The 20,252-nt window shown below is 45.5% G+C and overlaps 1 protein-coding gene across 1 annotated transcript in view; it reads left to right on the top strand.

Moving 5' to 3' along the window:
* The window catches only part of LOC128706543 (mitogen-activated protein kinase kinase kinase 1), a 629,143-nt gene that overhangs the window by 215,370 nt on the left and 393,521 nt on the right, over positions 1-20,252 (top strand). The window contains exon 2 of the mRNA XM_070089965.1: positions 247-366. Coding sequence (XP_069946066.1) covers positions 247-366 — 120 coding nt within the window. The remainder of the gene's footprint in view (positions 1-246; positions 367-20,252) is intronic.

Raw genomic sequence — 20,252 nt, 5'->3', positions numbered from 1 at the left:
TCTCTCTCTCTCTCTCTCTCTCTCTCTCTCTCTCTCTCTCTCTCTCTCTCTCTCTCTCTCTCTCTCTCTCTCTCTCTCTCTCTCTCTCTCTCGCTCTCGCTCTGTCTATCTATCTATCTCTGTCTATCTATCTATCTATCTATCTGTCTATCTCTCACTAGGGTGGTATCTACTAGTTAAGTAATACTCTCTGTCTATCTCTCACTAGGGTGGTATCTACTAGTTAATTAATATTTGTTGTTTCAGGTGGCGAAGCATCCCTCCTCCACCAGCCCTGCAACCACAGCCACCACTTCCACCACCACCACCACCTCCTACTCCTCCAACACTGCCACCACCACAACCACTGCTGGTCAGACCAAGGAGGTAACCTAACTCGTCAGTTTTACTATCATTGTCTGTGTGTGTATGTGTGTATTCACCTAATTGTGGTTGCAAGGGTCGAGACTCATCTCCTGGCCCCGCCTGTTCACTGATAGCTACTAGGTCCTCTCTCTCTCTCTGCTTCCTGAGCTTTGTCATACCTTGTCTTATAGCTAGGCTATTCCACTTCCTGACGACTCTGTGACTGAAAAAATACTTCCTAACGTGTGTGTGTGTGTGTGTGTGTGTGTGTGTGTGGAGTGTGTGTACTCACCTAGTTGTACTCACCTAGTTCAGGTTGCGGGGGTCGAGTCCGAGCTCTTGGCCCCGCCTCTTCACTGGTCGCTACTAGGTCACTCTCCCTGAACCGTGAGCTTTATCATACCTCTGCTTAAAGCTATGTATGGATCCTGCCTCCACTACATCGCTTCCGAAACTATTCCACTTACTGACTACTCTGTGGCTGAAGAAATACTTCTTATCATCCCTGTGATTCATCTGTGTCTTCAACTTCCAACTGTGTCCCCTTGTTACTGTGTCCAATCTCTGCAACATCCTGTCTTTGTCCACCTTGTCAATTCCTCTCAGTATTTTGTATGTCGTTATCATGCCTCCCATATCTCTCCTGTCCTCCAGTGTCGTCAGGTTGATTTCCCTTAACCTCTCCTCGTAGGACATACCTCTTAGCTCTGGGACTAGTCTTGTTGCAAACCTTTGCACTTTCTCTAGTTTCTTTACGTGCTTGGCTAGGTGTGGGTTCCAAACTGGTGCCGCATACTCCAATATGGGCCTAACATACACGGTGTACAGGGTCCTGAACGATTCCTTATTAAGATGTCGGAATGCTGTTCTGAGGTTTGCTAGGCGCCCATATGCTGCAGCAGTTATTTGGTTGATGTGCGCTTCAGGAGATGTGCTTGGTGTTATACTCACCCCAAGATCTTTTTCCTTGAGTGAGGTTTGTAGTCTCTGGCCCCCTAGACTGTACTCCATCTGTGGTCTTCTTTGCCCTTCCTCAATCTTCATGATGTTGCACTTGGTGGGATTGAACTCCAGGAGCCAGTTGCTGGACCAGGTCTGCAGCCTGTCCTGTGTGTGTGTGTGTGTGTGTGTGTGTGTGTGTGTGTGTGTGTGTGTGTGTGTGTGTGTGTGTGTGTGTTTGGGTGTGTGTGTGTGTGTGTGTGTGTGTGTGTGTGTGTGTGTGTGTGTGTGTGTGTGTGTGTGTGTGTGTGGGTGCGTGCGTGCGTGTGTGCGTGTGTGTGTGTGTGTGTGTGTGTGTGTGTGTGTGTGTGTGTGTGTGTGTGTGTGTGTGTGTGTGTGTGTGTGTGTGTTTGAGAGAGGGAGAGAGAAAATCAGGAGAAATAAGGGTTGACGGGTTAGGAGAGAAGAGAGGAAGAAATATTAGAAATATGAAATGAAATGGAAGAACAGTGTAGAATGAAGAAGAAAAAGAAATGATTGATATTAACTTGGAGTGTTAGTAAGCCTGAGTAGTCTACTAACACTCAGGTACCTACTTGGAGTGTTAGTAAGCCAGAGTAGTCTACTAACACCCAGGTACTTACTTGGAGTGTTAGTAAGCCAGAGTAGTCTACTAACACCCAGGTACTTACTTGGAGTGTTAGTAAGCCAGAGTAGTCTACTAACACCCAGGTACTTACTTGGAGTGTTAGTAAGCCATAGTAGTCTACTAACACCCAGGTACTTACTTGGAGTGTTAGTAAGCCAGAGTAGTCTACTAACACCCAGGTACTTACTTGGAGTGTTAGTAAGCCAGAGTAGTCTACTAACACCCAGGTACTTACTTGGAGTGTTAGTAAGCCAGAGTAGTCTACTAACACCCAGGTACTTACTTGGAGTGTTAGTAAGCCAGAGTAGTCTACTAACACCCAGGTACTTACTTGGAGTGTTAGTAAGCCAGAGTAGTCTACTAACACCCAGGTACTTACTTGGAGTGTTAGTAAGCCAGAGTAGTCTACTAACACCCAGGTACTTACTTGGAGTGTTAGTAAGCCAGAGTAGTCTACTAACACCCAGGTACTTACTTGGAGTGTTAGTAAGCCAGAGTAGTCTACTAACACCCAGGTACTTACTTGGAGTGTTAGTAAGCCAGAGTAGTCTACTAACACCCAGGTACCTACTTGGAGTGTTAGTAAGCCAGAGTAGTCTACTAACACCCAGGTACTTACTTGGAGTGTTAGTAAGCCAGAGTAGTCTACTAACACCCAGGTACCTACTTGGAGTGTTAGTAAGCCAGAGTAGTCTACTAACACCCAGGTACTTACTTGGAGTGTTAGTAAGCCAGAGTAGTCTACTAACACCCAGGTACCTACTTGGAGTGTTAGTAAGCCAGAGTAGTCTACTAACACCCAGGTACCTACTTGGAGTGTTAGTAAGCCAGAGTAGTCTACTAACACCCATGTACCTACTTGGAGTGTTAGTAAGCCAGAGTAGTCTACTAACACCCAGGTACCTACTTGGAGTGTTAGTAAGCCAGAGTAGTCTACTAACACCCAGGTACCTACTTGGAGTGTTAGTAATCCAGAGTAGTTTACTAACACCCATGTACCTACTTGGAGTGTTAGTAAGCCAGAGTAGTCTACTAACACCCAGGTACCTACTTGGAGTGTTAGTAAGCCAGAGTAGTCTACTAACACCCAGGTACCTACTTGGAGTGTTAGTAAGCCAGAGTAGTCTACTAACACCCAGGTACCTACTTGGAGTGTTAGTAAGCCAGAGTAGTCTACTAACACCCAGGTACCTACTTGGAGTGTTAGTAAGCCAGAGTAGTCTACTAACACCCAGGTACCTACTTAGAGTGTTAGTAAGCCAGAGTAGTCTTCTAACACCCAGGTACCTACTTGGAGTGCTAGTAAGCCAGAGTAGTCTACTAACACCCAGGTACCTACTTGGAGTGTTAGTAAGCCAGAGTAGTCTACTAACACCCAGGTACCTACTTGGAGTGTTAGTAAGCCAGAGTAATCTACTAACACTCAGGTACCTACTTGCAGTGTTAGTAAGCCAGAGTAGTCTACTAACACTCAGGTACCTAGTTGGATTGTTAGTAAGCCAGAGTAGTCTACTAACACCCAGGTACCTACTTGGAGTGTTAGTAAGCCAGAGTAGTCTACTAACACCCAGGTACCTACTTGAAGTGTTAGCCAGAGAAGTCTACTAACACCCAGGTACCTACTTGGACTGTTAGTAAGCCAGAGTAGTCTACTAACACCCAGGTACCTACTTGGAGTGTTAGTAAGCCAGAGTAGTCTACTAACACCCAGGTACCTACTTGGAGTGTTAGTAAGCCAGAGTAATCTACTAACACTCAGGTACCTACTTGCAGTGTTAGTAAGCCAGAGTAGTCTACTAACACTCAGGTACCTAGTTGGATTGTTAGTAAGCCAGAGTAGTCTACTAACACCCAGGTACCTACTTGGAGTGTTAGTAAGCCAGAGTAGTCTACTAACACCCAGGTACCTACTTGGAGTGTTAGTAAGCCAGAGTAGTCTACTAACACCCAGGTACCTACTTGGAGTGTTAGTAAGCCATAGTAGTCTACTAACACCCAGGTACCTACTTGGAGCGTTAGTAAGCCAGAGTAGTCTACTAACACCCAGGCACCTACTTGGAGTGTTATTAAGCCAGAGTAGTCTACTAACACCCAGGTACCTACTTGGAGTTTTAGTAAGCCAAAGTAGTCTACTAACACCCAGGTACCTACTTGGAGTGTTAGTAAGCCAGAGTAGTCTACTAACACCCAGGTACCTACTTGGAGTGTTAGTAAGCCAGAGTAGTCTACTAACACTAAGGTACCTACTTGGAGTGTGAGTAAGCCAGAGTAGTCTACTAACACCCAGGTACCTACTTGGAGTGTTAGTAAGCTAGAGTAGTCTACTAACACCCAGGTACCTACTTGGGGTGTTAGTAAGCCAGAGTAGTCTACTAACACTCAGGTACCTACTTGGAGTGTTAGTAAGCCAGAGTAGTCGACTAACACCCAGGTACCTACTTGGTGTGTTAGTAAACCAGAGTAGTCTAACACCCAGGTACCTACTTGGAGTGTTAGTAAGCCAGAGTAGTCTACTAACACCCAGGTACCTACTTGGATTGTTAGTACGCCAGAGTAGTCTTCTAACACCCAGGTACCTACTTGGAGTGTTAGTAAGCCATAGTAGTCTACTAACACCCAGGTACCTACTTGGAGTGTTAGTAAGCCATAGTAGTCTACTAACACCCAGGTACCTACTTGGAGCGTTAGTAAGCCAGAGTAGTCTATTAACACCCAGGCACCTACTTGGAGTGTTAGTAAGCCAGAGTAGTCTACTAACACCCAGGTACCTACTTGGCGTGTTAGTAAGCCAGAGTAGTCTACTAACACCCAGGTACCTACTTGGAGTGTTAGTAAGCCAGAGTAGTCTACTAACACCCAGGTACCTACTTGGTGTGTTAGTAAACCAGAGTAGTCTAACACCCAGGTACCTACTTGGAGTGTTAGTAAGCCAGAGTAGTCTACTAATACCCAGGTACCTACTTGGAGTGTTAGTAAGCCAGTGTAGTCTACTAACACTAAGGTACCTACTTGGAGTGTTAGTAAGCCAGAGTAGTCTACTAACACCCAGGTACCTACTTGGAGCGTTAGTAAGCCAGAGTAGTCTACTAACACCCAGGCACCTACTTGGAGTGTTAGTAAGCCAGAGTAGTCTACTAACACCCAGGTACCTTCTTGGAGTGTTAGTAAGCCAGAGTAGTCTACTAACACCCAGGTACCTACTTGGAGTGTTAGTAAGCCAGAGTAGTCTACTAACACCCTGGTACCTACTTGGAGTGTTAGTAAGCCAGAGTAGTCTACTAACACCCAGGTACCTACTTGGTGTGTTAGTAAACCAGAGTAGTCTAACACCCAGGTACCTACTTGGAGTGTTAGTAAGCCAGAGTAGTCTACTAACACCCAGTTACCTACTTGGAGTGTTAGTAAGCCAGAGTAGTCTACTGACATCCAGGTACCTACTTGGAGTGTTAGTAAGCCAGAGTAGTCTACTAACGCCCCGGTACCTACGTGGAGTGTTAGTAAGCCAGAGTAGTCTACTAACACCCAGGTACCTACCAGGAGTGTTAGTAAGCCAGAGTAGTCTACTAACACCCAGGTACCTACTTGGAGTGTTAGTAAGCCAGAGTAGTCTACTAACACCCAGGTACCTACTTGGAGTGTTAGTAAGCCAGAGTAGTCTACTAACACTCAGGTACCTTCTTGGAGTGTTAGTAAGCCAGAGTAGTCTACTAACACCCAGGTACCTACTTGGAGTGTTAGTAAGCCAGAGTAGTCTACTAACACCCAGGTACCTACTTGGAGTGTTAGTAAGCCATAGTAGTCTACTAACACCCAGGTACCTACTTGGAGCGTTAGTAAGCCAGAGTAGTCTACTAACACCCAGGTACCTACTTACTGCTAGGTCAACAGTGGAACATGCTTAACCTCTCTCCCTCTCCCTTTTCCCGTGATCGAACCCGGGTCCTTCAGTTCTAAGTTTATGTATTGGTATCTGTTTCAACTTTTTTTCGACTATATGGCATCTTTTCATTCATGGCTCCGTCTGAAGACAACGAAACTAAAGATGTGGAGAATATTCCTAGAGTTTTCAGTCTCCACATCAGTTCAGACTGTTAACTTAGTTGTACTTCCTGGACCACAACTAAATTATAAAACTTGCCCTCTTGCATGACTTAACAATAGTGTTAAACACAGTTGACGGTTAAAACAAGTATCCCGGCTGGTATTGAGATGCAAACTGACAAGTTACACCTCACCATTGCTGATGAACTGGGCTGTAATTTTAAGCTGGAGAGTATAGCACAAACACCAACAGCCTCACTGGTCATGCTGTCTGTCAGGCTTCAGGGACGAGGAATAATGAAGAGGTAAGCAGGCCCGCTAAACTTGCTATAAGAGTCAAGGATCTCACAAGTTATTTTTATGTACATGTTTTAGAAATCAGGTCACAGCTCAGGGAGAGAGAGGTCAAGGATTGTCCCAGCTGAGCTGACGTTTATGTAATAATGTATGATCAAGATTTTAGTGTGTAGACATGTATCCATGTCTATTACAATCATAACTAACCTCTAAACCCACAAGGGAAAGATGTATTCCAGTAAACTCCTGTGATGTCTACTTCCTAGGCCTTTTGTGTATCAATGTGCTTTTGCACTACCATCCACAGGATGGATATATTGTGCACAGTAAACTAGCTGTTACCGTCTACAGCTTAGATTTGTTGTGCACAGTAAACCAGCTGTTACCGTCTACAGCTTAGATTTGTTGTGCACAGTAAACCAGCTGTTACCGTCTACAGCTTAGATTTGTTGTGCACAGTAAACTAGCTGTTACCGTCTACAGCTTAGATTTGTTGTGCACAGTAAACTAGCTGTTACCGTCTACAGCTTAGATTTGTTGTGCACAGTAAACCAGCTGTTACCGTCTACAGCTTAGATTTGTTGTGCACAGTAAACCAGCTGTTACCGTCTACAGCTTAGATTTGTTGTGCACAGTAAACCAGCTGTTACCGTCTACAGCTTAGATTTGTTGTGCACAGTAAACCAGCTGTTACCGTCTACAGCTTAGATTTGTTGTGCACAGTAAACCAGCTAGTATCATACACAGGATTCATGTGGGGTGCACAATAAACTAGCCCCTACCATACACAGGGTGGAGTACTGATGAGCGTGGTACACTGTAGAGGCTGAGTACTGATGAGTGTGGTACACTGTAGAGGCTGAGTACTGATGAATGTGGTACACTGCAGAAGCTGGGTACTGATGAGTGTGGTACACTGTAGAGGCTGAGTACTGATGAGCGTGGTACACTGTAGAGGCTGAGTACTGATGAATGTGGTACACTGTAGAGGCTGAGTACTGATGAGCGTGGTACACTGTAGAGGCTGAGTACTGATGAATGTGGTACACTGTAGAGGCTGAGTATTGATGAGCGTGGTACACTGTAGAGGCTGAGTACTGATGAGTGTGGTACACTGTAGAGGCTGAGTACTGATGAATGTGGTACACTGTAGAGGCTGAGTATTGATGAGCGTGGTACACTGTAGAGGCTGAGTACTGATGAGCGTGGTACACTGTAGAGGCTGAGTACTGATGAATGTGGTACACTGTAGAGGCTGAGTATTGATGAGCGTGGTACACTGTAGAGGCTGAGTACTGATGAGCGTGGTACACTGTAGAGGCTGAGTACTGATGAATGTGGTACACTGTAGAAGCTGGGTACTTATGAGTGTGGTACACTGTAGAGGCTGAGTACTGATGAGTGTGGTACACTGTAGAGGCTGAGTACTGATGAGTGTGGTACACTGTAGAGGCTGAGTACTGATGAGTGTGGTACACTGTAGAGGCTGAGTACTGATGAGTGTGGTACACTGTAGAGGCTGAGTACTGATGAGTGAGGTACACCCTGGAGGTTGAATACTGATGAGAGGTACACCCTGGAGGTTGAGTACTAATGAGTGAAGTACACCCTGGAGGCTGAGTACTGAGTGAGGTACACCCTGGAGGCTGAGTACTGATGAGTGAGGCACACCCTGGAGGCTGAGTACTGATGAGTGAGGTACACCCTGGAGGTTGAATACTGATGAGAGGTACACCCTGGAGGTTGAGTACTAATGAGTGAGGTACACCCTGGAGGCTGAGTACTGATGAGTGAGGTACACCCTGGAGGCTGAGTACTGATGAGTGAGGTACACCCTGGAGGCTGAGTCCTGATGAGTGAGGTACACCCTGGAGGCTGAGTACTGATGGGTGAGGTACACCCTGGAGGCTGAGTACTGATGGGTGAGGTACACCCTGGAGGCTGAGTACTGATGGGTGAGGTACACCCTGGAGGCTGAGTACTGATGGGTGAGGTACACCCTGGAGGTTGACTGTAACATTGACTGTATGGTAGGTTGTGGGTAGGAGCCACCCCACCCTCCTTCATGTGTATTTTTGGCTCACAAGAAACTGCAGCTACCCCAGCAGCGGACTGCCTCCTGCTGCTCCTGCTGTTTTGCTGCTGCTGCTTCTGCTGTTGTTGTTTTTGCTGCTGCTGCTGCTGCTGCTGCTCCTGCTGCTGCTGCTCCTGCTATCGTTGTTTTTGCTGCTGCTATTGTTAGTTTTTGCTGTTGCGGTTCCCTGCCTCCCTGACCCCGATGGCAACGCTCGCTTCTTCAGTCATTCCCTTCGACTTCCCGTAAAACAAAAATCTTTCCATCACTCGTTAGTTAACGTGTAGCAGTACTGTTTGGTGTGAGCCTTAGAGTGGTTTGGCGCGATTTAGTGTAGCGTAGAGCAGTAGCAGCAGCAGCAGGAGGCTGAGCAGGCTACTTGACTGAAGCCAGAGCCAACCACACGGATGATTGTTTATACAGACCCACCAGTGACACTTGCTACGAGCCTCAATCCACTTTAATAACAAGCTTCGTCTCTACTCGAACAACAGAGTTTTAATTATCGCCAAGACCTGGGTTGTTGAGAATGACAGTCTTGTCGTGAGTGGTTAAGATAAATACCGAGAGAGGGGATTAGGAAGGTGAATAAACGATATAAAACACTGCAGGTGGCTCTGAATCTGTGCAAGGTGAACACTGTTGCTGCTGGAGCCGTGGAGTAGTGTGGGCAACAAGGAGGAGGAGGAGGAGGAGGAGGAGTGACTAGGACGATATCTTTGAAGGGTTTCGAGAGTTTTCCTTCTCCCGCAGCCAGGCTTGTCTGGTGCTTGCCTGGTTAACAAAACTGTTGCTACTGGAGTCAATCACAGTCTGGTTGATCTGGCATCTAGCTGAGGAAATTGTCGAGTGTCCTCTTGAAGACTTATGTACATGTTCCAGAAGTATTTCCGATATCTTCTAGTGAGACGTTAAAAAAGTCTGGGACCACGGATGTTGATACACTGTTGTCTTATTGTGGCCACAGCGCCCATGCTCTTCACTGGGTATATTCCACAATATCCCCCAAATCTCTTACTTCAATATATTGTTATAACAGTGTGCAGGATTGGGACCAGACCTTCAAGCACCTTCCACTATCATGTATCTTTCTTCCGCTCCGGCAAGTACATATTTAAGACTTTGAGGCATTTGCAGTAATTTAGATGCTCTCCTGTCCAGAACTGATTTGTCAACATTGAATAATATGTACTCTAAGGGAGAGAAAGCGCAGACTGTTTGAATAATGTTACCATTGGCTCTATTTTCCTTGTTTAAAAGTTCTCATTATCCACCGACTCATTTTTGTGGCTGTCGTGACATTTGCCTTATGTTCTATAAAAGAAAGGTCGGCTGACATTGTTACTTCCAGGTCTTTCACGTGTTCCTTCCATTCTTTTTAGTAATTCTCTTGTATTTTTGAATACAATATCCGTTTTGAGTTTTAGTCTTTCCATATATATAAGGAGATGAAACTTGTCACTACTGAACGTGTTGTTATTCTTCACGGGCTCAGAAACACTTTGTTTATATCTTCCTGCAATTTTTTCGTGTCTTCTACAAAGGTGGTGAGTAGTGTGTGTTTTTATGTTGTCATCTGTGTCCGTTATGAGGATAAGAAACAGCCAAGGCGCCAGGCTGTGTCGTGGGCTACTGAGCTTTTAACGTCGCTAATACTGCATTTTCTCTGTTTACTATAACTTTTTTGTGCTCTGTTTGTCAGAAAGTTGAATATCCATTTACCTACTTTCATTTTGTGTGCAATCACTCCAGAATGACTTTTGTGAAATGACTTTATGAAACTGGTGCACACTACGTCTCTGTTTTGACTGCTTCAGGTTCTCCGTAATTCTGTCATAGTGGTGTAGTAGTTGTAACAAGCATGATCTTTCCGCTTTAAATACATGTTGGTTTGGGCTGTACAGTGCTGATGTTCCATAAAATTTGTAATTTGATGACTCATCACTTTTTCAAATACTTTTATGATGTGTGTGTTAGTGTTACTGGTCAGTAATTTTTGGATAGTACTGTATTGCCTCCTGTATGCAAAGGAACTGTGTCCACACGCTCTAAGGCCTTTGGATTTTGTGTAGATGTAAGGTTATGTCAGTTTTATGATCAGTGTGGCCTTCATGGGTAATACAAACAAAAAATTATTCATTCTCCACCCTGCTTCCGTTTAGTGGATTCCTGAACATTAATATTGGCCTTTTATAATTTGACTCGTTTCTTTTTCATCATCAGTATATGAACCTCCTGTGATTATGATCCAGTTCTACAAGGAGCGCTTAACTTAGATTTTGCATATCATTAGAATTATTTGTGTTTTTTTTCAGTCTGGTGCGACAAGTTAATATTGTTTGTTCAAACTCCGCAATCTCTCGTTTATTTTTCCTACATTGTGACTTCATGTTTTTAAACATTTCTTTAACTTCTTCCCCACTGTACATTCTTCTAAGTTCCTTTTTTTATTTTTGATCTGATAGGCTTCCTCAGTAATAAATATTTAATGCAGATCTTGTATGCTTCTGTCTCCAGCTTTTGCAGACACTGGCGAGGACTTAGCGTGCTCATGACTGTTTCTCAGTGTTTTGAGTGTTTGTCTGGTAGTTCTTTGTTGATTTTGTGCCAGTCACTTCAGTTGTTGAAGTTAAATTTACTGATCATCCATTCTCTAGTACTATTTCTGGAGTTTTCACCCCCTGTATTTATGTTTCTTTGTACTTCTGAGATGTTGTGACCCCTCAAGGGAGAGGTCACAACGGTTAGAGGCTCTTGATCCAATGGATTGTACCTGCTCTCCACTTTCCTTTGATCGAACATAATGCCTACCATTTTCCATGAATGTAATAGTAATAGGATGTACTCAGAGCACATTACATTTTCGCTTGCGTCTCTGAATAGTTGGTGGTTTGTGAGAATCAAAGCCAGTGTATTTTCATTCCTAGTGGGTTCTGTAATCCGTTGATTGAAAGCAAACTTTTCACGAAGCCTCACCAGCTCTCTGGTGTGTACCTGCTGGAACAGCGTACTTCTAGAAACTGGCACAGCGTTGCCATTTACCCTCTTCCCTTTCATATCTGGGAGGCTGAAATCTTCGAGGAGGGCAATGTTCAGTGTGGGATTTTCAAGACTTTGAAGTCAGCTGTCTGTTTTCCGTGTTCCACCCGTGAATTCCTAAGCTGTTGCTGACGGTGGTTTGTATACGAGGATAATTACCAGATTCCAGTTTTCAACTTTAATACCTAGTATTTCTTCTGTATCAATTGATGACTTCATCCATTCTGTCCAACAAAATATGTCTCACATATAGCCCTACTCCTCCCTGCGATCGATTTACTGTCACATCTGTAAATATTGTCGTTTTTTTATCAGTCTCACCGTCCACAGTATCCTACTGCAGTGTCTGACATGATGGAGATGCATAGTATAAAATACCTGACCCTTCACATCAGTATGCTCCTTTTATATACACTCATGTGCTCTCTGCTCAGGTAGATCTGTTTGTGACTTGATAAAGTCTACTGTGTGGGCGAAACGTAGTCAATAAAGGATCTCATTATACTGCACTTGTGTCTGTTTTTCCATCCACAATATCCCTTGTGTGTATTTCTGTAAATGCTCCAAACACCATTTGCGTCTACGAGGATCCCGTGTATTTAGCTGACTTTGTCATTTCTATTTGTTTTGAAACCTTGTATGCTTGCAAACAGGAAGTATGATATGCTATTTGGTTTATTTTGGTTTAGTTTGGATTTTATAAGTACCACTGGTACTTTGTAAGTACCACTGGTACTTTGCTGGACATATTTCTGGTATTGTGGTAATGTTGTATGTGTGGAACCGGTTTAGTTCATTCTGTTGCTGTCTCTATACTCTTTTCTCTTTCATTGAACTTCTTCGTCCCTTTACTTAGATGGTATCTCACGCCCATTACCTTCATTGCTTTCAGTGTTAACAGCCTCTTGACACAATTCTATATCCTTGTGATCTCTTTATGTGGAATTTTGTGCAGCTCAGGCCATAACATTGTTTGGTTTCTGATGATGAAGTGTTCATCTCTGGGTGGAAATACCAATATTCTTCACCGAAGCAACACTTACCCTTTGTCAACATGTCGAAGCACCTTCTGACATCTATCTACGCCCTTTTCCATAGTTGCAGGCTCCTCTGATATAGTATCTACACACATTATCTCTTGCTTTCCGTATGACATTGTCAGTCTTAATTATCTCTGTGTTTCCTGGGGTTTCCTGGCTACCTTGTTCTGCCCCAGTGTTGTCTGCTGTGTTTAGTGTGCTAGTGACTCTCCCAGGGTATGTTAGTGTGCTCGTGACTCTCCCAGGGTATGTTAGTGTGTTCGTGACTCTCCCAGGGTATGTTAGTGTGCTCGTGACTCTCCCAGGGTATGTTAGTGTGCTCGTGACTCTCCCAGGGTATGTTAGTGTGCTCGTGACTCTCCCAGGGTATGTTAGTGTGTTCGTGACTCTCCCAGGGTATGTTAGTGTGCTCGTGACTCTCCCAGGGTATGTTAGTGTGCTCGTGACTCTCCCAGGGTATGTTAGTGTGCTCGTGACTCTCCCAGGGTATGTTAGTGTGCTCGTGACTCTCCCAGGGTATGTTAGTGTGCTCGTGACTCTCTCAGGGTATGTTAGTGTGCTCGTGACTCTCCCAGGGTATGTCTGATACATCTTTGTCCCAATTAGCTCTGTTGAGGTTAATTTCATGTATAGGGAAATTACCAGCAGACCCCTGGTGGTTTTCGAGAAGGAAATCAATAACTTTTTCCATTTATTTCTTGTTCAGTCAGGCTGTGGTGCATAGTTTGTACCTCATCCTGTTAGCACCAACAATCTAGTTGATCAAGCCATAGACCGGGATGCCTGGTCTGTGACCGGGCCACAGGAGCATTGACTCACAAAATCGACTCCAGGAAGGCTGTCTTGGCTACGTGGGCTAGGATCCGCTGACAGCAACAGCATGGTTGAGCAAGGAAGCACCAGCAGGGCTGAGCTAAGCCTTACTCTCGAAACTGGTCACAGGTGTATCACAGGTGACACCCTCCTTTCAGATATGACGTGAGGTATGAACAGCCCCTAACTCTTTCTAAGAGCCAGTTAAATAGTGAATTGTGGCTTATCCTTACAGTGTCAACTCTCACTTTACTCAATCCATCTTGCATATTGTCCCTCCCTTGACCCCTTGTCTGCCCCTTCCCCGTGAGGTGGGTGTCATGTACACACACTACAAGCATCAAGGTGCTGCGCTCAACAAGCTAAAATTAAACTTGCTTGTTCTCACAGTTCTGATACTTTGATAAGCACAAAACTTTGGTAGGTGTTCTTAAAGAGTGTGAGTGTACTCACCTAGTTAGAGTGAGTGCTTGCTTAGTTGCACTCAGAATGGTATCCATGTGAGCTTATCTGGACTGGATACAAAACACAGGAGGACCATCTCATAGAAGGAAATTAACGTGTGAAAAACTTATTAAGGTCAGACGATCTATCATTTAGAGAACTTAATGAGAAAAATGACTGGATGAATAATGAAACCATTACAATAAGAGAAATAGTGCCACTGGTGATACCATTCAAATCACTTGTGGTATCTCGTTTACATTATTGCTAACTGCAGGGAGAGATATAGGTGCTGGAAAAGGTCTTTAGATCGCTTAATGCCCACATAGAGCCGGTGAAGCATTGAAGTTCTGGGAAAGCCTTGGAATGTGCTGTCTGGAGTAAAGAAGACTGATCAACCTGATATGACTCATGAAATCGTAATAACACGATTGCAACCAGAAAACCGGCAGGAATTAAACCCATGGCAAGTGTGTTTAATGCCCTCCCGTTCCGTGGTTTGAATACCTGATAATATATACATGGAAGATATTTGATGGCTAGTCCAAAATTTACATACTACCATAACAACGTACTGGAGTGAGAGATATGGGAGGAAGTGTAAAATAGACCCAGTGAAAAGCAAGGGCGCTTCGGGCACAATAGAAGAACAATTTATCAACATTCGTGGTCCAGGACTATCCATCCTACTACCAGCAGATATTAGTTTTCAAGAGGAAGTTGGATCACTACTTGTGTCAAGTGTCAGATCAAGCTGGTTGTGCTGGGTATGTGGGCCAGCAAGTCGCCAAAAGCAACAGCCTGGTTAAATAGGTAATCAAGGGCTGGCCTCAGGTTGGACTGCGAGGGTAGACAAACTCTCGACACCGGTCACAGGTATGTAATATAGAACAGTTTAACAGCTGTGCGAGTGTTCCCACTGTGCAACTCTCACGTAGCCTAGTGAAGCCGCACACTGCGATTGTACATAACTGTTAATAAAAAGCAGTGCAGTAGGAATACTTAACCTAATGTGTGGTCCATCTCCCTGCACACGAAGTCTCGCCACTTTACACATCACACGTAACACCAGCACTGGAGCACGTAGCGCCAGCATGAACCCCTCGTGTAATCAGGCATTCAGGGAAAAACTGAGAAAATTCAGATGTTGACCCACAAGGCTGGTCTAGTTCAAACAAAAAAAAAAAAGATTGGATCTGGAACTAGGGTAAAAGAGGCGTCACTAGATAAGTGAAGAACCAAAGGAGACATGGTCTTAACATACAAGATAGTCAGAGACAACGTACACAGGTACATGCCAGAGATCATAAGGGCTCTTACTCAGACAGGATGGGACTTACACAGATGACAACAAGGAAATGAGTGAAATACTGAAATCCCAATACGACTCTGTGTTTAGTGAGCCACTACTCAGTCTGAAGATCGACAATGAGCCTCAAAACTCCATCAATGTATGCCAGATTTCCGATATTACCCTAACTCCGATAGACTTTGAAAAAGCCATTGACAACATGCCCATGCACCAGTCCCAGGCCCAGACTCGTGGAACTCTGTGTTCATTAAGAACTGAAAGAAACCCCTCTCACGTGCCCTAAGTATACTATGGAGAAGGAGCTTAGACATGGGTGAAATTCCACACTCACTTAAAACAACGGACATAGCCCCACTCCATAAAGGTGGCAGCAAAGCATTAGCTAAGAACTATAGACCAATAGCTCTAACCTCCCACATCATAAAAATCTTTGAAAGAGTGCTAAGAAGCAGGATTGCAAACCACCTGGATTCCCAAAAATCTGCACAATCCAGGACAACATGGGTTCAGGGCAGGTCGCTCCTGCCTCTCACAACTACTGGATCACTATGATATGACCTTGGATGCACTGGAAGAAAATTAGAATGCAGATGTAATATACACAGACTTTGCAAAAGTGTTTGACAAGTGCGATCATGACGTAACAGCGCACAAAATGCGTGCTAAAGGAATAACTGGCAAAGTGTGGAGATGGATCTTCAACTTCCTAACCAATCGAACACAAAGAGTAGTGGTCAACAGAGTTATATCGGAGGCTGCCATAGTGAAGAGCTCTGTTCCACAAGGCACAGTACTCGCCCCCATCCTGTTTCTCATCCTCATATCAGACATAGACAGAGATGTAATCCACAGCACCGTATCATCCTTTGCAGACGATACTTGGATCTGCATGAGGCTGTCATCTATTGAGGACGCGGTTAACCTCCAAGAAGATAACAAAGTTTCCCAGTGGCAACGGAAAACAATATGATGTTCAATGAGGACAAATTCCAACTACTCCGTTATGGAAAACTGGAGGAGATAATAACTAGAACTGAGTATACTACAAACTCTGGCCATACAATAGAGCGGAAAAATAATGTAAGGGACCTGGGAGTAGTAATGTCTGAGGATCTCACTTTAAAGGATCACAACAGTGCCACGATCACAACTGCAAAGAAAATGATAGGATGGATAATGAGAACGTTTAAAACGAGAGATGCCAAGCCAATAATGATTCTTTTCAAATCACTTGTTCTCTCTAGGCTGGAATACTGCTGTACATTAACATCTCCATTCAAAGCAGGTGAAATTGCAGATCTAGAGAGTGTACAGAGAACCTTTACTGCACGTATAAGTTCTGTCAAGCACCTTAACTACTGGGAACGCTTGGAAGCACTTGACTTGTACTCGTTGGAACGCAGGAGAGATATATCATAATCTACACTTGGAAAATCCTGGAAGGAATGGTCCCGAATCTGCACACAGAAATCACTCCCTACGAAAGTAAAAGGCTGGACAGGCGATGCAAAATTCCCCCAATTAAAAGTAGGGGCGCCATTGGTACACTAAGAGAAAACACCATAAGTGTCCGGGGCCCAAGACTGTTCAACAGCCTCCCACCAAACATAAAGGAAATTACCAATAGGCCCCTGGCTGCCTTCAAGAGGGAGCTGGACAGATACCTAAAGTCAGCGCCGGATCAGCCGGGCTGTGGTTCGTACGTTGGAGTACGTGCGGCCAGCAGTAACAGCCTGGTTGATCAAGCCCTGATCAAGGCCTGGTCGTGGACCGGGCAGCGGGGGCGTTGATCCCCGGAATAATCTCCGGGTAGACTCCAGGTAGCCATCGACCTTGGTAACAACCAGAAGGAAACATAATAATTGAGGTGATTTAAAAGAAAGTATTTTTAGGCTCATCAAAGCGGAATATATCGCGCTAGAGAACTGAGTACAACCAGAGTGCATCTGGATCAAACTGCGTACTTACCAACCCACCTGTAGTCCACCTTGAGAGTGTTCCCAGGATCAACATCCCTGCGGTCCAGTCTCAGACCAGGCCTCCTGGTGATGGCTCGATCATCCAGGCTGATGGTGCTAGCTAGCCGGGCGAAGTCTAACGTAAACACCTCAGCCCAGCTGATTAGGAACTGGCTTGTGGAACTTGTCAAGTTCCCACTTGAAGACAGCCAGGGGTGTGTTAGTACGCTGCCTTATGTATGAAGGGAGGGCACTGAAAAGTCTTCATCCCTTCAGACTTATTGATTTTTTTTTTCAGTGTACTCACTGCACCTCTGCTTCTCATCGGGGTGTTATATACCGTCTACCAAGCCTCTTACTTTCATAGGGAATGATTTGTGGATGCAGATTTGGGACTAATTTGATTTTTCTCCCCGGCGTTCCAAGGAGTATAGATTGAGGGACTTTATGCGTTCCCAGTAATTTAGGTGCTTAACTGAGTTTAAACGAGCATTGAAAGCTCTCTGCATATTCTCTAGGTCTTCTGGAATGAAGCAGACTTCAGCCTTGAGATAATAAATGACTTGAAGAGTATCATTATTGTCTTGGTATTTCTGGTTTTGAAGGTTCTAGTTATTCAGCCAATCACTTCCCTTGCATTTATGATAGCTATACTGTTGTGATCATTGAAAGCGAGATGATCTGGCATAATCACTCCTAAGTACCTCACAGTCGCGTTTGTTTTATACTTTGTTCCAGTCTATATTTCCTCACTCTTTCCGTAATTTAGTAACTAAAACTTGTCTTCTTGGAGCATCATGTTGTCAGTGGAAGACTTTGTTGATATCAGCTTGGAGGTTTTTTGGGTCCTCACTGGATGCCACTCTCATTCAGATTCTAATATCGTCTGCACAGGATAATACGTTGCTGTGATTTATGTGTCTGTGTCAGAAATGAGAACAGGGGCAAGGCTGAATATCCCTTGGTATATCCGTGTGTACGTATGTGTACCATAATGAAGTTAATGAGTAGCGTACAGACACACACCTCAGCGTTCAGCCCCAAGGAATTGATTTGTGTATACCCATTACTTATGTGTACACGTGTGGGTAAGCATGTGTACCCATGTGTACAGGTGTGTGTACTTGTATGTATACCTATGTGTACAGGTGTGTGTACTTGTATGTATACCTATGTGTACAGGAGTGTGTACCGTTATAAACATACTTTAACAGACGCACGTGTGAGCGTGCAGCGTGACGGATGGTCCCAGGTGGTCGGATGGACCCAAGTGGTCGGATGGACCCAGGTGGTCGGATGGACCCAGGTGGTCGGATGGACCCAGGTGGTCACGTGGTACAGGGTACATATTACTCCAATCATCTCATCGTCAAGAAGTCGCCCAAATATGGTACAGAGGTTACATACCGGCGCTCGAGCCTGCAGTAACAGCGGTCCAGCCTGCAGTAACAGCGGTCCAGCCTGCAGTAACAGCAGTCCAGCCTGCATAACAGCAACCAAAACTGCAGGAACAGCAACCCAGGCTGCAGTAACAGTTGTCCAGGCTGCAGTAACAGTGGTCCAGGCTGCAGTAACAGCAGTCTAGGCTGCAGTAACAGTGGTCCAGCCTGTAGTATCATTGGTCCCGCCTATAGTAACAGTAGACCAGCCTGCAGTAGCAGCAGCCCAGCCTGCAGTAACAGCAGCTAAGGCTGCAGTAGCAGCAGTCCAACCTGCAGTAACAGCAGCCCACGCTGCAGTAACAGCACCCCAAGCTGCAGTAACAGCGGTCCACCCTGCAGTAACAGCAGTCCAGCCTGCAGAACAGCAACCAAGACTGCAGGAACAGCAACTCAGGCTGCAGTAACAGTGGTCCAGGCTGCAGTAACAGCAGTCTAGGCTGCAGTAACAGTGGTCCAGCCTGTAGTATCATTGGTCCCGCCTATAGTAACAGTAGACCAGCCTGCAGTAGCAGCAGCCCAGCCTGCAGTAACAGCAGCTAAGGCTGCAGTAGCAGCAGTCCAACCTGCAGTAACAGCAGCCAAGGCTCCAGTAACAGCAGCCCGGGCTGCAGTGACAGTGATCCAGACTGCAGTAACAGCAGTCCAGCCTGCAGAACAGCAACCAAGACTGCAGGAACAGCAACCCAGGCTGCAGTAACAGTTGTCCAGGCTGCAGTAACAGTGGTCCAGGCTGCAGTAACAGCAGTCTAGGCTGCAGTAACAGTGGTCCAGCCTGTAGTATTATTGGTCCCGCCTATAGTAACAGTAGACCAGCCTGCAGTAGCAGCAGCCCAGCCTGCAGTAACAGCAGCTAAGGCTGCAGTAGCAGCAGTCCAACCTGCAGTAACAGCCGCCAAGGCTGCAGTAACAGCAGCCCACGCTGCAGTAACAGCACCCCAAGCTGCATTAACAGCGGTCCACCCTGCAGTAACAGCAGTCCAGCCTGCAGAACAGCAACCAAGACTGCAGGAACAGCAACCCAGGCTGCAGTAACAGTTGTCCAGGCTGCAGTAACAGTGGTCCAGGCTGCAGTAACAGCAGTCTAGGCTGCAGTAACAGTGGTCCAGCCTGTAGTATCATTGGTCCCGCCTATAGTAACAGTAGACCAGCCTGCAGTAGCAGCAGCCCAGCCTGCAGTAACAGCAGCTAAGGCTGCAGTAGCAGCAGTCCAACCTGCAGTAACAGCAGCCAAGGCTCCAGTAACAGCAGCCCAGGCTGCAATGACAGTGATCCAGACTGCAGTAACAGCAGTCTAGGCTGCAGTAACAGTGATCCAGCCTGTAGTAACATTGGTCCCGCCTATAGTAACAGTAGTCCAGCCTGCAGTAACAGCAGCCCAGACTGCAGTAACAGCAGTCCAGCCTGCAGTAACAGCAATAAAAGGGTGCAGTAACAGTGGTTCAGGCTGCAGTAACAGCAGTCCAGGATGTAGTAACAATGGTCCCGCCTATAGTAACAGTAGTCCATCCAGTAACAGCAGCCCAGGCTTCAGTAACAGTGGTGCAGGCTGTAGTAACAGCAGTCCAGGCTGCAGTAACAGTGGTCCAGCCTGCAGTAATAGCAGTCCATCCTGCAGTAACAGCAGTCCAAGTTACAGTAACAGTGGTCCAGGCTGCAGTAACAGCAGCCCAAGCTGCAGTAACAGCGGTCCACCCTGCAGTAACAGCAGTCCAGCTTGCAGTAATAGCAGTCCAGCCTGCAGAACAGCAGCCAAGGCTGCAGTAACGGCAGCCCACGCTGCAGTAACGGCAGCCCACGCTGCAGTAGCAGTGGTCCAGGCTGCAGTAAGAGTGGTCTAGGCTGCAGTAACAGCAGTCTAG

Source organism: Cherax quadricarinatus, chromosome 3, assembly GCF_038502225.1.
Source record: "Cherax quadricarinatus isolate ZL_2023a chromosome 3, ASM3850222v1, whole genome shotgun sequence".
NCBI lineage: Eukaryota > Metazoa > Arthropoda > Malacostraca > Decapoda > Parastacidae > Cherax > Cherax quadricarinatus.
The sequence above is the reverse complement of the archived record's forward strand: the minus strand, read 5'-3'. Positions and strand labels throughout refer to the sequence as shown.